The 17137-nt window shown below is 44.7% G+C and overlaps 1 protein-coding gene across 5 annotated transcripts; it reads right to left on the bottom strand.

The window, feature by feature from the left end:
• Positions 1-6786: 6786 nt before the first annotated feature.
• LOC128767421 (cytoplasmic polyadenylation element-binding protein 4-like) lies at positions 6787-16856 on the bottom strand. Of its 5 annotated transcripts, none has more exons than XM_053879475.1 (12): positions 16696-16856; positions 14820-15932; positions 14658-14756; positions 13558-13648; positions 12448-12492; positions 11969-11992; positions 11603-11779; positions 10584-10673; positions 10395-10513; positions 10141-10255; positions 9891-10072; positions 6787-9734 (listed from the first exon to the last, which is right to left on the bottom strand). In XM_053879475.1, exons 2-12 carry the CDS (start codon positions 15873-15875, stop codon positions 9507-9509), a joined length of 2226 nt encoding a protein of 741 aa, XP_053735450.1. In that variant the 5' UTR covers positions 15876-15932; positions 16696-16856; the 3' UTR covers positions 6787-9506. The 5 variants fall into 5 exon arrangements, with proteins under 5 accessions (XP_053735450.1, XP_053735449.1, XP_053735452.1 ...); XM_053879474.1 differs by lacking the exon at positions 16696-16856 and adding an exon at positions 16305-16603 and having other exon boundaries at positions 13558-13651; XM_053879472.1 differs by having other exon boundaries at positions 6788-9734; positions 13558-13651.
• Between the last annotated feature and the right edge of the window lie 281 nt (positions 16857-17137).

Below are 17137 nucleotides of genomic sequence, written 5' to 3'. Positions count from 1 at the left end.
CCTCATTCCAGCTCATGTGGATTAAATATGACGGGAGGTTCCCACCACCTGGGCACCAATGAGAACCTGATCTTAGCCGAGGTGCCAGTGCCGTTAATTAAAGTACAACCTGAAGCGCTCATGTGCTCCAACTTGGAAAAGTCATGTTCTCTACACTTTTAATTAAAGGCTCAATGTCGCGGCCCGTGGCTGCGATGGCTCGACCACACGCAGCTCAGGTGGCTCACTGCACAGACAGAGAAGCGCACTTGATACGTGTTTCATGGCAGTGACCTAGTGAGCACGGTCTCCACTTTGTCTTAAGCAGGTTGTGATTCCAGACGCCCATTGTTAAGCAGCTGTGTGAGGCAATTATGATCCATCCTTCATGACGCGGCGTGAATTGAATGCAAAGTGCGAGAACAGAGAAGAGAACATTTTCATCTGAAAGGGTAATTATCGACAGAGAGGCTTCAGGTGGTCGAACGTTTCTCATTATTGTGAAGTTGGTCGAGTCTGCAGGCAGATTCATCGCCTGTGTGCACACTCAAACACAACTGTGGCTGCAAATATAGGCTTCCTGTTGGGAACCGTGGTCTCTGGGGTCGGGAGTGCTGACCCTTATCCATTGACTTTTAATAACCCACACGATAATCCATCTACACAGCAGGTCAGGAGGATACACTGGAGTCAATGGACACATCATGTGCAAAAATACTGACTTCCTCTTTGATATTTTTTCCCCTGAAACCGGTTCCATCCTGCTCATCTTCATCCTCTAACCTTTGACATTGCATTAGCAAAGACTCTCCTTTGACCGAGATCAGGGACAATAAATGTCCAAAATGGTCACATTGTATGTAACGGCAAAAGAGAAAAATAAAAATAAATAAATCTGACTTTTGATTGTGTAGGTAAAATATTCATGAAATGGGAAAAAAGTGTAATGAGCATTATATGTAACTTTTTTTTTAAAATGCACTATATTTAAAAATACTCACTAAAATCATGAACGTTGGAAGAACAGAAAGACAGATAAAACATGTAAATTTGAAAATGCAATTTAATATATATATATATATATTTTTTTTTTTTTTTAAAGAACAATAAATACGATTAGAGTGCATGATGCACTGAATTTAATTTTAATATTTCAGTACAACTCAAGTGCAATGAAAAAATGGTGAAAAAGAAACTAAAGGCCAACAGAGTAGCTCATGAGTAATGTTTACAATTTAAAGGGAATGACTGATTTTAAAAAGCACAATTTCTCTCGTACTTTTGCCCTGACCTCATGAGAGCTTCCATCATGTGAGTGGCTCGCACGATGAGTCAAAGCAACTTAAATGACTGCTCCTTCGGTAAACCCACTCAGTCATCTGGCATTTTTTTGCAAATACATTTGTCTTTTTGGGAACACACAAGCGGATCCTCCTCTTCCAACTTTCTGAGCCTCTTATGAAACAAACACTTCGGTCCTCTTTTGCAATCAGATATTGTGTTGATGCTATTCAGGATGATGAAACCGCAACTGCCTTGTTTTTCAAATGGCACTGAACTCTGCATGACACTGAAATTGATGCTCCGTACATCCCTTTAACGTTGCCACACAACATCACACATGACTTTCTGATGATATTTTGGTGTTTCCTGGGCTCCTTCCAAACGCCAGAGGTCTCCACTAAAAGCCAGTTCTTAACACAAAAACAATGTTCCGGGGCACAGCAATATGTAATCCACAGATGTCATGTTTGACAGGCCCAGTTTGGCTGTCGCTGTGGCCCAACAACTGCATCATTTTGAGATGGCAGTTTTATAAAAACGCAACATAAACGGAACTAATCCTAGCTAGAACTTAAACACATGGTTTCTGGGAACAGCAACCACATGAAAAAGCATCTGTTTCCCCAGACATCTCCTCCAGATCTTCTGGGGAATCACTCTCCAAAGCCACCACACTGGTCCAGTAACGTCAGCCATGCTCATCTTAGCAGTTACCATCTCAGTGGTTTGCTCAGAAGTCAGGCTGAAAACAGACCACCTTGTAAAGCCGCTCCATGTCATGCCCACCGCACTATTGTCTCTTCCTTTCTTCACATCATTTGACCTTTATTTATGAGCTTGTTCCTGCATCAGGCCATTAAAATCTTGCAGCAATAAACAAAGATTTGTCCCTCAAGAGTATTAACAATTTAACGTGGCGATCTGCAACAGAGGAGGAGGCTGCAGAGGTGGCATTTTTAAGCGCCTACAGTCAAAAACCAAAGCTGCATTAACATATCACTGAAGGCTACAGCTTGTAACCTTGAAACAAAAATTTTCCGCTTCAATTATACACCATGGAGGTCCACCACAGTCAGATTTTGTAAAGTGATTTATGAAGCAATATCTTTTTGTTACTTCAAAATACATTTAGAAACTTTTTTTCCCTTTTCAAACACTTTATATTCATGAAAGCCTTGCTGCTTCATGTATGGTTCCAATTTTTTTTGTTACAATTTGTGTACGAATGTTAGTTTTAAAACACACACAATTATGTTAAAAAGTCTCTAAACATGTCAGTTTCCAGTGCATTACACGTCTACACCTTTATTTGTTCTCTTCCTATGATGAAAATTCCAAAGATCCCTTATTTTTTATTCCTATTCTGGATAATAGTATCTGGACTGATTCCTTTTTCCGGTTCAGTTTTTCTTGTAGAACTTGTTGGAAACTTGAGCTGTATTTTTTTTCTCAAGTGAACAATTTTTGTTGTTCCTGTCTGCCCGCTGCTAAAAGAATCTTTTTTTAAAAATCCACACAGTGATCCTTGTCTCACGCCACATTTCCTGACTGCAAAGGATAAAGGACACACCAACGCCGTTGAAAACAAAACATAATTACAAAGAAAAAAAGTCGACAATTGTAGCACATTATAACGAGGAAGAAAAATAAATCAAGTTTCATTGACGAGGAAGAGATTATTGGTGGACTGCGGCCTCTAGTGGTGGACTGAGAAACCTGCCGTTATTGTGTGAATAGATCGAAATAGAAGTATTAGTATCGTTTTATTGTCACAGTGAAGACATTACAACGTTGTTGTAATGAAATATAAATATCAGGCTATAATAACAATAAATAGAGAACATATTTATACTGACTTCTATAGTCAGAGAAAGTTGTCAGCACGGAACCGGGATGAGAACCTGTCTACCTTCACGTCAGTGTGGGCCCCTCGGAGAATCCCCATCAGTGGACTGGCTGAGGGAGATCAACCTCTGTCTGATGATCTGGTTTTCCGCTGTCATTTTGGAGATGGTCCTCAGAACGGCGCGTTTGGCCTGCACAGAAGACAAACTGTAAATAAAAGTATGATCTGACACACAGCTCATTGAATAGAACAGAACATAAACACAGAGTCATCTGAACCACAACCTCGTGCAAAGAAGAGGGGAACCGGGCGGTTGGTTCTGTGTGACTTCACAGGGAAGCAGTGGGTGGATCAATGATGGTTATCTGCGGTGACTGGTGCTTCACCAACTCCACCACTTCCCTTCCAACGGTGACGAGACTCAGCCAGTTCACAAAACAAGCACAAAGAAGACGGCAAAAACAGTCTCTGCGATCCAGGAGTCCATTATCAGTCCAACTCGTCTTCAGAAGCACATTTGAATCACCAGTAGAACAAAAAAACGCTTTAAAGACGTGACACCTGGATTGGTGCAATTGATTCCCTTCATTCTTCTCACGATGGGGAGATTTTGCTTCTTACATCTAGACAAACACCATAGTCAAAAATCAAATAGATGAGCAGCTTCCTTAATTTATCCTTTGAGTTTCTGTGTTGAGGTCATGGCTGACAAGGAGAGCCACCCGGGGCAGTTAAAAAACTACAATGTTGATCATGAACTGACTGAGAAACTCTCACATATCACTGATAAACATACCTTTTCCTTTTCATCGCGCACTTTCCTTTGAGGCTTTTCTGAGAAGGTGAAAACATCTCCAGCGTCACCAATGGAAGCAGGTCGACCTACACCTAAAGAAAAGAAAACAATTGGGTTTTTCAGAAGGAGTAACGTATATTTATCCTGACTCAACTCAGGGTCCACGGAAACATGTTGTTTTGTCGAGGAATATAACATAGCTAATAGAATCCAAATGTGATTGTGATTCGAATGTGGCTTGTGAGGCGCACTGTCTTGAGTGTTCCCGGCCTCTCGCGCCCCAGTTAGCTGGGAAGAGCTTCAGCCCACTGTCTTGAGTGTCCCCAACCTCTCGCGCCCCGGGTAGGTGGGAAGAGCTTCAGCGCATTGTCTTGAGTGTCCCCAACCTCTCGCGCCCCGGGTAGGTGGGAAGAGCTTCAGCGCACTGTCTTGAGTGTCCCCAACCTCTCGCGCCCCGGGTAGGTGGGAAGAGCTTCAGCGCACTGTCTTGAGTGTCCCCGGCCTCTTGCCCTGGGTAGCTGGGAAGAGCTTCAGCCCACTGTCTTGAGTGTCCCCGGCCTCTCGCCCTGGGTAGCTGGGAAGAGCTTCAGCGCACTGTCTTGAGTGTCCCCGGCCTCTTGCCCTGGGTAGCTGGGAAGAGCTTCAGCCCACTGTCTTGAGTGTCCCCGGCCTCTTGCCCTGGGTAGCTGGGAAGAGCTTCAGCCCACTGTCTTGAGTGTCCCCGGCCTCTCGCCCCGGGTAGCTGGGAAGAGCTTCAGCGCACTGTCTTGAGTGTCCCCGGGCTCTCGCCCCGGCTAGCTGGGAAGAGCTTCAGCCCACTGTCTTGAGTGTCCCTGGCCTCTCGCTCCGGGTAGCTAGGAAGAGCTTCAGCGCACTGTCTTGAGTGTCCCTGGCCTCTCGCTCCGGGTAGCTAGGAAGAGCTTCAGCGCACTGTCTTGAGTGTCCCCGGCCTCTCGCGCCCCAGGTAGGTGGGAAGAGCTTCAACGAACTGTCTTGAGTGTCCCCGGCCTCTCACCCCGGGAAGCTGGGAAGAGCTTCAGTGCACTGTCTTGAGTGTCCCCAGCCTCTCGCCCCGGCTAGCTGGGAAGAGCTTCCTATGAGTAGCAGAGCCCTCACAAACAAACATGGCTGACTTCGAGCCCCAGACTGCCTTCATGTCATGATAAATACACCAGGTTGCAGAGACATTATTTGTGTGGAATAAATGGCCAGACATGTAAGAGACACCGAGTGTGTTTCGGCGACCACTAGCCACCGGAAGCTAAACTCACCTGCAGCAGCGAGCTTCCGAGCTGCAGGAGGAAGCTTCCGTTTATGAGCGGTGGCGAGCTCAGGAATGGGAGACGGTGGTTTTCCCTTCGCCGTTTTGGCCACGAGCCACTTCCTCGACTGCAGTATGCGTTTGAAATCGATCTTGACGATGAGCAGAGGCCCTTTCTTTTCCCGCCGCCTCCCACGTCTCGGCTCTGGCCCGCGCCGCCCGTCCGGTTCCGCCTCACGGAGCTCGGCGACTTCTGGTTCTGGGCTTGAGCACACTTCGAAAGCTGACATACTGGCGCTTCTTCTGATCCTTAACTTCAGGGAGAGAAGATTTTACTATTAGAAGTAACGCTAATCCAGCTGTAGTACCGCTATTGACCAGCAGGGAGCGCCGGTCCAAAAGACCCACCCAAATACACTCTGAAGAGCCATACAAGTAAAACCACGTTGACGAACGCGCCTCCTGAACAATGAACGTGTTTCTGTCAGGTTTTTTATTTGTCCTTATTGCCCTACAAGATGACGCATTAAAGTTAAACATCAAAGGCCGATTGAGTCGTTTGCTTTCATATCAATATATTGTTCACTTACTCCCTTTATGAGATGACAACCACAATAAAGTAAGAAAAGCACAGGACACCTGGACCGACAGCCACTAAAACACTAAAAGTTTAAATGGTGACTCTGATGATTGTGTTGAATTAGATGAGCAACATTTCCTAAAAACGCCACAAAAATCTGTTCATCCATTTATTTATTTTGTCATTGTGCAAGCAGACAAACAGATAAAAGTCGACAACTCCAAAATCTCTGCGGCTCGGAAGGGTCCTGCTGCAGTCAGGGCATTTTCATAACGCTTTATTGACCAATCGCCTGTCATTTTGCAAATGGATACGTACCTATTGTTTTTCCTTTTCATTGTCAAGCACCTCCAAAACATTGGAGCACTTCACATGCTGTGTAGAAAACGTGACGGACTCGCTTTGACTTAAATTTGGATTTTTACATTTTTGCGTATAATATTACACCATAGACATCATTTCTGAGTCAGGTGGTTTCTGCTGTCTTTGGACTGTAAATGGGAAAAAAATAAACATATCAGACATCAGCAGAAATGAAAATAATTTAGCGGTTGACAGGCACGATCTAACCCAGTGTTGAAACTCTCATCTCAGCTTGCATGTAGCCCTGATGTTGAGTCCAGGGTTGGGACTGCAGCTGGATGATACTGCCATGGCCTTGGAGGTAAAAAGTACAGCCGACAGCTGAGGACGTGTTTTTTAACCACCTCCCAAAACCGATTCTGTGACTGGGATTTGACCTAATTTCACTGACCTCATGTTGAAAAGGACCAAAACGTATGAGGTGATTCATTTTATTTAGCCTCACTTCTCATTCAGATTTATGGCCGAGTTAAAGATATTGCCCAGAAAATGTTCTGGTTTCATTCACTTATTTTAGTAGAGAAAAGAAACCCGTTTGGATTTACATGAGCCAGATAATTCCCAGTAAGGCCTGAAATAAACCTTGGCCTATAAATACCTCTGACCCAATTTAACTAAACGCTCCAGATGTGCCAAAAACATAGTGTCACGCACTTGTAGCAGTTTATAAATTGTGTTTTTAATCAGACAAAAGATACGTCCTCACAGCTGTTTTATTCGTTCAACATCTCACATTACAAATACTTCAAATGTATGCGTACAATTACAAATAGTTGGCAGCAAATAATCATGACATATCCGTTTTTTTAACTTCAATACTACAAACCAGCTATAAAAACTGAAGTCTGCAATGCAACTTAATTAGGAGGAAAATATAAAATTAGAACTCATGTATAAATGTGAAATAAATGACTTAAAAAAAATCCAAATGATATCAGGTAAAAAAAGTTAATAAATAAAACCTTCCCAGCATACAATTAAAAACTATTGAAATTTCTTAATCAAGTAATACTAAGATACATAATCAATATTCTTTTCATCTGAAAAATGTGAATCACAATACAGCATTTAGAAAAAACTAGACACGTCAACAGATCAACCCCAAAAAAATATAACAAATCTGATCAAATGATAGTTTTACATTTGAAAATAGAGCCAATGCTAGATACATTATAGACCTAGTATGTACAACGTTCTTAATCACAGTAGCATGGTAGTAGCAAAATAAGTCATAAGCACAAAACTAATGTTAAAAAATAAATTCAGTTATAAATTAGTTATTTTCTTGCATTAGCATGGACAACAGGAAACAAACGTGTAAGTGACTGCATGGTTAGTATGACTGAACTGACTCACACCGACTTGTCTCTGAAAAGAAGAAGTATTGCACATAATGGCTCAAAAAGTTAACTTGCAACATTAAATCACATTCAGGTTATGTCCCAAAGCATGCCACATCACAAACAGAGGGGGGGTGAGGGGCAGGGGCAGGGGCAGGGGCGGTCAAGTGATTAAGTCTCCTCACCTACGTCCTACGAAGTGTCCTCTAAATTACAAAATGCACCGAAAAAAGTGTTGTCACTGTGTAGATTGCATAAACATCACATCTGTGTGAGGAAGGCAGACTCTATTGTGTCAAGAGAGGCTACAAGAGATGTGATGTCAAGGATCTAAAGGAGGAAGAAGGGAGATCAAGTGCATCACATTAGGTCCTGCATTAACTCTAGTCGGGTTTTTTTTTTTTTTTCATATCTGTTACATTACGCATGCCAAGAACAGGTAGAGCTTACAGGCAGTCCAAAGACAGAGGATCTAATATTCATACAGCTGATATCCACTCCGGTGGTCGAGTTCACACATGGACCAAAGCCAAAACATTTACCATATCGATAATCATCAAGATCACAGCTAGGAGCAATATATCAGAATATATATTTGAAAGACTATCAAAATCTGTTTATAAAGGTCTTGTCATGCCTTCGTATCCTGTGATAATGTTCCTTAGGAGAGAGGAGATCCAGATATGAGCGGCTCACGAAAGCCTTGTCTCTTTAATCTACAGAATCACACCAGACAATTGTCAGATTTGCCAGCAATTAAATATATAAAAGCTAATTGAAAATTATATTATCATTCATTTTCTTTTTTTTTCTTTTAAATTAAGTTTACCATAAATGCAGATCTCTTAGTAACAAAGGTACAAAATTATTTTTCACCAAGTGAAAAAAATGAGGTATTGCAAAAGGAGTTCTCCCATCTGTGAAAAATGTGCCTAAAATGACTATTGAAAAAAATATTTAGAAAAGTAGTGCATAATAAATGTATATATGTTCATGACAAAATAATCAGCTATAAAACACTGTACAAAAATCAGCAGGCCATGTATAAAATAATATCTTTATCTCTGTGACAGAAAATTCTAGCTACTACCAAATCCAACAACACTTGTGATAGAAACTCCGATCACGATAGAGCGTGCAGTGGGCGCCTCGTCGGCAGCTCAGGGCGTCCGGGCTGCACCTTCCCAATAGTTTCACTACATTAGCATGTTAGCTTCCAGTGCTAATATCCCTGACAATATATATGTATATAAAGTGAGCAAATACTACTGTCGATCCCGCGCCCCAAGGCCTGCACTTCCACTCGCCGAGACCCGCAAAGAACTGAAACTCCTCCATCTTCCTTAGCCATTCAACAATACGGCTTGTTGTCATGACTACCACCATTCCGACATCTGCTTTTGTTGCAGTGTGTGTGTGTGTGTGTGTGTGTGTGTGTGTGTGTGTTTATTTTTTCATTTTTTTGGCCAATCTTTGGTTTGCCATTCGTGTTTTCAAAGTGTCGACTTTAAACCAAGGTCTGGACAGTCGAGTCAAAGGTTTCCACGCTGAAGGGAGGCGAGGGGCATTTTATGACGAGGGCAGTTTCAAAACACAAAAGAAGACAACAGAAATGAAACGACAAAAAGGTTTGCTTCATCGTAAGACCAACCATTTGCACGTCGCCTTTGGTAAATGGTAGAGTTGCTCTCTATTCCTGCTCGTGAATAAACTGAAATTGAATGCACCTTTCTTGCACTGTTAGTCCACTGATCTGGGTCGGATGAATCTCAATTAAACTGCAGGTTATTCTTCACAACTTATGGAAGCAGCTTTGTTAGCCAACACCAAAAAACTAGTCTGAAAACTAAACCTAATGCATTCATATGCTCATGCACACGCAAAGTCAAAACAAAATGGATCTCTCATCACATATTTACGTCCTTTTAAGGGCCAATTAAAAATAAATATATTTTAACTTAAAAGTGCATTTTTCTATTTCTTAGCCCAAACCCATTTCCTGACTAACCCTCTTTTTAAAACTCCTCCCAGATGCTGCTCTCCCTAACACCTTCGCCTCAGTTCCAGCGGAAGGAAATGTGCCGCGGTCGGTCCCCACCTTCCTTCACCAGGGGCTTATGGAACTCACGGCCAGCACGGGAGTGGATGGCTGCCCAGCAGTACTCGCAGTAGTACTGCAGACAAGTCACGTTGGCGCAGAAGAAAGGAGCAAACTTCTCGCCGCAGCGAGTGCCCTGGCACTCATCACACAGCTGGTCATCCAGAACATATGGCTTCACTTCCACCTGAGAGCAACAGAAATGTTCACAGAATGTGGGTCAACATGGAGGAAGGCAGCATCCCAGAGCACCTGCATGAGCTTGCTGGAGCAAATAAATATTTCAGGACTGGGTAAAAGGCCAGAAGCAGAAGCTGCCACTGCGCAGGCCAGAGAGACTCACCCGTTTATCAATCTCCCCGTGCTGCAGTTGAACAAATCTGGCACTGATGGCTGCAATGTAGCTCTGCTGATTGGAAAAGGCCACACGCCCTGCTCCCTTTGGATACTTGAGCTCAGGGTCTGTATCAATGCCAGCGTAGCACACTCCCCCATACAGACGGTCCATGATCATAGCAAGCTCCACTGGAATGACAAGTCACGGGGAAATGGTTTCTCTTCTGGAATTTAAATGGGGGAATCACGGCTTGTACCTGCACGAAGGGGGCGAGGGACACCTCCGACGAAGATGGTCTTCCTGGGATCGAGAGGCTGAGAGCCATCCATGACAAAGTCACTGTCGTTCAGGTTCCAGGGTCGAATTTGAACCTAGAAAACATGAATTTAACTGAATGACGATCTGAACGGGTTCCATTCCTCAGTTACTCTCGGGTGAAATCTCCATCTGAATGGAAACATCAGAATATGCTAGCTAATCTCTAGCTGGAAAACATAAAATGCCACAAACCGGTTTGTCTTTGATGGTGGGGCTGGAGACACACAGATACAGCTTGCCATCTTCCTGAATGCAAGCATCGATCAGGGCCTGGACAGAGCTCTCATCTTGGAACAACAGGAATGCATAACCTGGATCGACACACAAGAGTGAACACCAACGATCCAGCTGCTCCGATGAGATGGTCAGGGATCAACTGACCTTTCGGGGGAAAGTAGGACTTGCTCTCCGCCTTGTGGGGCCAGTCAACAAACAGGTGACCAAAACGTCGGAAACTGGCAGTGATTTCATCTGAGAATGAGAAAATCATTTGACACATTAGCAGCTAATGTTGATGGTCGAGGTCCGTACATTGAGACATGACTGACACAAAGTGATCCACACAAGAGCTGCAGTGGGTTCAGGTTTTTCAGTCAAACCAAACACCAGACTGATAATCACCCCACAGCTGGGCGGTGTCTGATGACTGCAGCCTGTTTGTGGATTGGTTTGAGACCTCTGGTTTTGATGGTGACACGAAAGCACGAGGGAGAGTTGGAGGTCGGAGAGATGAAAATACCGAGGTTGACATTGGTAGTGACAAGCTAAGGTCAGCTAAGATGCGCACATCAGGACATAATTCAGGCGGTGAGATCAGATAAAAGGAGGACGACTTCGGTGGTCAGGGATGAGGTGGATGAGGACAAGAGAATATGTGTGATCGCATCACGTACAACTAGTCAAATATTAGATTCTCACAATATCACTTCTGATGCCATTAAAACATAAGACCCACGGTTTTCTGCCACATATAAACGAGCGAGGCGCACTGCCATGGCTTAAACTAGAGCCGCTACACCTTGATCTTTTTAAAGACGAAATCTCACCTGATTAAACGTATTAAAATATACAACGCAACATGGGGAGACGTGGCAGTTTTTGGGGTGCTTTCACGGACGAATCCCTACAGAAACATAATAACAGAAGTCTGCATTACTCAAGTCACGCACGACGTCGGACATGAAGAGACGGACCGTGTGAGGACGGCAGCAGACTGGGCGAGAAGTTAACTTCTCATGATTAAAAACTACTGTGTTTATTGTCACCAACTCCACAGTTTCAAAACATCCTGGCAGAAACCCTGGTGCCTTTAAGTATCTATAACCCTCCAGGTCAGTTTCTAAACAACTCTTCCCTTTGACAGTGGTACCTTAGCTCCAGTAAAATTAAAAGTCCCTTACCTTCATCTATGTCCGGAGGCAATCCTCCGACAAACACTTTGCGTGAATAACGCTCAACACGTTCACCATTGAGGTGTGGAAAACAGTGTGCTGATCCAAGACCGCTGAGCCCCTGGTCACCTGACTCATCGTCACAAAAAGAACGCTCATCCTCCATGGGGAACAGAGAGGAATGACCTGACAGAAAGAATTATTTCAGTTGCACACAGTGGATTTATAGGTGGTGACATTCAAATCCCAGAAGTGTAATTTTCCCACGTGAAGAAAAAAAAATAGTTTGAGGAAGATTTAAAAAGGCATACACCAAAGGAAAAAAACTGTGCAGATAAACACACCCTGAAAAAACCAAACATCCACAGGTTTTACCTCGTCTTCTGCCATAACTTCTTGCTGCATGTAAAACAACAAAACATCATCTTCAAGAGGCTTTTATAGCAATGAAATATTTTAAAACAAAGTTTGACATGAACATTGTAGCATAAGTAGCAGCCAAATAGAAGTTAAAATGCCACCATGGCTAATTGGAATTAATTCATATGCGATTCTTTTGGTAGACATTGTCATGTTTAGACGGCTGATTGACATTTTTAAAGAATGTGGAAGTAATGACCACAAATTCAATATCTACGTCATCTGCTCCTTGACTTCATTTCTGTTCTGTCACACGGTCTTGTGCAGTATTATAAAGGCTCTCAGGACATGGATTATAAATAACCTCTCCTGTGGTTGTTGCTAATGTTTTGTCAGGAATAAATTATAGATGTTGACTTTTACCTCCCTCTATTTGCATTGATCTCACATGTTGACCAGTGCTACAACACCACATATATGTGTGTTCAACATACCATTCATGGGCCCATCTCCGCCCTGGTGAGAGAAGCTGTAGCGTCCTGTGTGAGGGACAAAAACCAACCAGGCCTCAGACAACATAAAGCACCAACCAACTTTCAATGAAATCTTCATCAACATTTCCGAACACCAGTGGAAGCTTTGGCTCCTGAGACATACCACCACCAGTCAAGCCACATCATTCTTAAAGGAATCGATCCTCTATTCTACCCTCATGCTTCCATGGAAGGTGCACACACCACCAAACTGAACTGCAACAGTCTCTCAGGTGAGCTGCTTCAATTCTAGCCAGTCAGAGGGTTACCACTAGGCGCTGCTATGAAGCATCCCAAGAAGCAGACTGGTGCGCCTCATTGTCAAAAACACGTTGCACTTTTTTTTTTTTTTGATAGAATGCTTGGGTTACGCATAAAACACGAGTACAGTGGATCCCTTAGGCAGAAATGTTCCAAGTAAAACACTACATACAGACTTAGAATCACACTTTACTCAGAAATATCAGAAGGACAGGCAGTACAGGCACAAAGCTGTCAGATGAAAGACGGCAAGACTTGATACAAGATACCAATGAATAGGAAAGTGATCAAATAAAGAGAGACCTTTCCGGTTCAGTCAGCAAACTGCTGCTGTTGAGGAGTGTCTAGGCGCTCGCACACATGAGCACAACACATCTAGTTATTCCATAACTGACGTACTACGCTCACAAAGCTGGGTTATTATAGTGCCCTTTAAATGCCCATAGCACACCAAGCATCATGCAGAGTTGCAATCTTCACCTGCACTAGCGAATTGGTTGCCACACAGAAATCTTCACGGGACTGCAGCGCTTCAATTTTATGTTATAGGTGTAACCAAGGGGTGAATCTAAATATGCTAGACAAGCTTTAAGCTACTGAATTTTGTGACGCCAAAAAGTGTGTATAATCTACTGAATCACACTGGCAGCTTATTGGAAAAGATAAAAAAAAAAGTGAAAAGAAATTTGTCTGGTTACAAGTGCCGCAAGTGAATTTACAGTGTTTGCTTTCACATTTCAAAATAGACACCCAGAGCAGTACAACAATGTGCGTGGGTGTATCCTCTCCTCACTGTGTGTGGGAACCAACCTTTCAAAGAATCCTGCTCAGCTCTCATAATGTCAATCAGGGAGTTCTCCAGAGAGTGCATACTGAAACCATCAAAGGAGCGTGTTCTCTCCTGCTGAAAGAGAGGAAGACAACAATTAGCTACTTCGCTGCTCCACATCCTCCTGAGGCAGCACCTGACAGTTCGCTGTGATGTAAATACCATTTTGAAAAAGGGAAATCAGTCACATTTACAGGAAACGGATTAAGAGAGAATCTCCAGTTTTGTTTTGCAAAATGTGAAACAGAAAATGTCAGTGTGTTTACTTACTCCAGGATGTAAAAAGTGGTCTCATTGCAGCACTAGTGATCAGTGTACGTGAGTGTCCTACATCACATTCAAAATTAATCTTTACAGCTTACCTATCCACATCTAAAATGTCACTGTATTGCTCATTTCACAATGAGCAGAAATGTATGACTCACAGTAGAGTATTTTAGTTTGATATACAGTCGCTATGAGGAACAAGGGAAAGAGCTCCAGTCTGTGTGCTTATAAAGAAATTCAGATTGACTGTTGGCATGCAGTTGCAGGCATCTCAAGCATGACATTTCCAAACAGGTTGTCAAAACATGGCATCTCTGATACTCAGTCACATGATGTCATGTGACAGCAACGTGTAAAATTGATTCATGAAAGGCAAAGGTAAAAATTGGAGCGTTGTCATGAGTTGGTTCCTAAAATTTTTGTTGCATTCAAGTAGAATACATGTAATAAGTATTTTGAGGCAAATGTTATCTTTTCAGACTATTATATAGTCGACAGGGATCAGGGAGCCTGTGTCTTTAAAGCAAAGCACAAGGCTTCCCAAAACCAGGGCAAGAGGGAGAGCCCTGTGATCTGAGCTCTTCTTTCCTGCAACCAAACCCATTAGACATCACCAAAGGCCAATCCACTGCAACACTTCATGTATCTATTTACGTGGCTAAATTCACATATCCTGCCTTTGCTCTTCTACATTGGATGCAGTTCCTCATCTCTTTACTGCTTCCAAATCCATAGCCTGAACTAGGCTCGGCTAGAACATAGCAAACATCACAGTAAAAACCCACCGACCTATCAGCTAGTGCAGACTACTCACCTGGAATGGGTAGACATTATCACTGCGACTCACACTGTCTTCTATCCAGCCCTTGTGATTAAAACCAGTGCCATTTCTGGGAAATTTTTGGGAGGGTACCTATGAACGGAAATATTAAAAAATATTCCGACAATTCTGCCTCAGCTACGCAAACAAAAGTACCTGGTTGTTGGTGAAGGACTTCTTAAAAGGGGAGCTTGAGTTCAGGCCTGGTATTCCTCCACCAACCCCCCTTCTGACACCATGAGTTCCACCCCAGCTACCATAACCTCCAGGACTCCAGGAAGTGGATGTGGGCGTTGAGGGACTCTGGTAGCTCCCCCAAGGGGAAGGTTGTTTGCTCTGAGCAGCAGCAAGGTGGGACATTTGCGGGAAGGTTCCTGCGCGGTGACCATGCGGTGGGAATGAGGGCTGAGGTGGATGAGGGCTAGCAGGAGAGCGCCGGTGCTGCTGTGGGACCCCCTGACCGTGTGGGTGGTAGTGCTGTGGGTGGGGAGTAGGGGGGTGATGCTGAGAAAGTGGCCCAATCTGGGGGGAGAAATTTCCACCCCCTCCAAAGCCGGGTCCGGCATGATGGGAGAAGTTCTGGAACAGTAAAGGTGGTCCGTTGCCATTGGAGCCAGCAGGGCCAAAGAAACCGCCGACCTCCTCCCCCATGACTGGAGACTGGGTCGAGGGAACAGCAGGAGACCAGTTGTTGAAGCTTGTCAGCGCAGACGACGTGGAGGTGGATTGTGCGCCGCTCGTCCCCATCCCCAAGCTGTCCTGGTAGTCAAACCCACCGAGAACTGGGGAATCCATCCTCAGCTTCTCCTTCCCACCACTGCTGTCCAACGACCCCTTTTCAATTAAACTGTCCTCGGAGAGGCCGCCTTCAAGCTCCCCGAGGTTGGTGTTGGCCTCTGCCTGGCTGGGAGAGAGGGCCTGAGGTTGGGGCTGGACCTGAGTGTTCTCCTGCATATCTTGGAGGTCCAAGGCCTTGGACTTGTCCGACTCCAGAATCTCATCTTGCATGTTACTGTGCGGCGCTACAGCTGGAAACAGCCAAGCGCTGCCTCCATTGGTGGAGCAGGTGTTGTTGACGAAGGCCGGGGGGCTGGGGGGTTCCGAGGGGTTGTGAGGGTGCTGGGGTTGAAGGTGAGGCGGGATCCTCACTGGGAAAGCAGATTTGTTACCACTGCTGTTCTTCACCATCACTCCAAACCCGTAGTCCCCCATTTAGGACAGCAGGTGAATCTTCACTTGACGTCTGGCTTTTTCACAGTTTCACAGGTTCTGGAGAGAAATTGGGGAAACAGAGGAGAGGGAAACCAGAGCTGTTACACCTCAAGACGATCAGGCCTATACAGCAAAACAAGCCTCGACAAACGCAGTGAATGTACAGGCGCTGCGCCCTGCCTCTTCTGTGATGCAATCAAACCACGGAGTCGTCGAGCTTCTCGAGGCCTGTGTGAAATCAAACACCGGTCGGAAAACACCCTCCTAGCTGGAGCAGGCAGCGAACAGCCGGAGACGCTGACATCCCCAAAGGTCGTCACGCAGCTAGCAGCAAGCTAACAGCTGCTCCGCCGCCTTCCATGTGTCCTACGAACCACGCAGTCATTTTTAAAGTCCGCCTGGGTAGCAGGTCACAGCGTGGACACCTACCGAGTGCGTGTTTTGCTTTCACTCCACGGCAATGACCTCCTCATTCACAAACCATTTACATAGAGGGAAACGTTGATGACGTCTCCTGTCTTGTCTGAACCGAGGGTAGTTCCCTTCTCAGAGCTGCGAGCTCAGATAACAGCTTGCACCGAGCACACACAAGAACCTGCCGGGAGGCGATAAACGACGACGACAAGCGTCGGAAGCGGGTGTCGACGCCGAGCAGGCGGTGGAAGCAACTTCGGAGTCGGGAACGGCTCTTTAAACGACCCCGTCGTCCACTTGGTGTCCTGTATGTTCAATGTCACACAGACAGCGTTTTGGCTAACGAGCGAGGAAGGCGCCGGTTCAGACAAACGTTTGCCCTCGCGGATACGGCGAGTACAACTACCTTCAGTTCGCCGTCATGACCTTATGGTTTTGATGTTGCCATATTTTCGCGTTTTTCCCTTTTCTGCATTTCCCAGTCAGCCGGTGTAAATGGTCTCTTCTCTAATCTCACTGACAGCTGGGCCAGTCGCGAGACACTTCCGTCTGCAAGCCCCGCCTATAGTGTCAGCGAGCGGCCAATGGGCGGTAGGATTATCTGATAAAGCTCCGCTCACTCAACATGAAACCTACCACGTGATTGGCCGGTCGCTTTTCAGACACGCCCCCTGTGTTCCTTTTTCAATGAATGGCACATGCGCTTCTGAGCTGCTCCCAAATTCAGATTCATTGAATTTAATGACGGCGTAAGACGCGCAAACATTCAAATGCGTCTCATTAGATTCTCGGTAGATGAATATCCATTGAAATACGGCGAAGGCGTGAAGAAACATGGGCCCCATATT

Source organism: Synchiropus splendidus, chromosome 11, assembly GCF_027744825.2.
Source record: "Synchiropus splendidus isolate RoL2022-P1 chromosome 11, RoL_Sspl_1.0, whole genome shotgun sequence".
NCBI classification, from domain to species: Eukaryota; Metazoa; Chordata; class Actinopteri; order Syngnathiformes; family Callionymidae; genus Synchiropus; species Synchiropus splendidus.
This window is presented reverse-complemented; position numbering and strand designations above follow the sequence as displayed.

Bases quoted from the DNA above. Each gene is read 5' to 3' on its own strand.
- LOC128767421 (XM_053879472.1), bottom strand. From the start codon at position 15,875: ATGGGGGACTACGGGTTTGGAGTGATGGTGAAGAACAGCAGTGGTAAC. The intron at 10,674-11,602 runs GTAAGGGACTTT...TCTCATTCTCAG, and splicing joins GCCTCCGGACATAGATGAAG to ATGAAATCACTGCCAGTTTC. The intron at 10,256-10,394 runs GTTTGTGGCATT...CATGTTTTCTAG, and splicing joins CCACCATCAAAGACAAACCG to GTTCAAATTCGACCCTGGAA.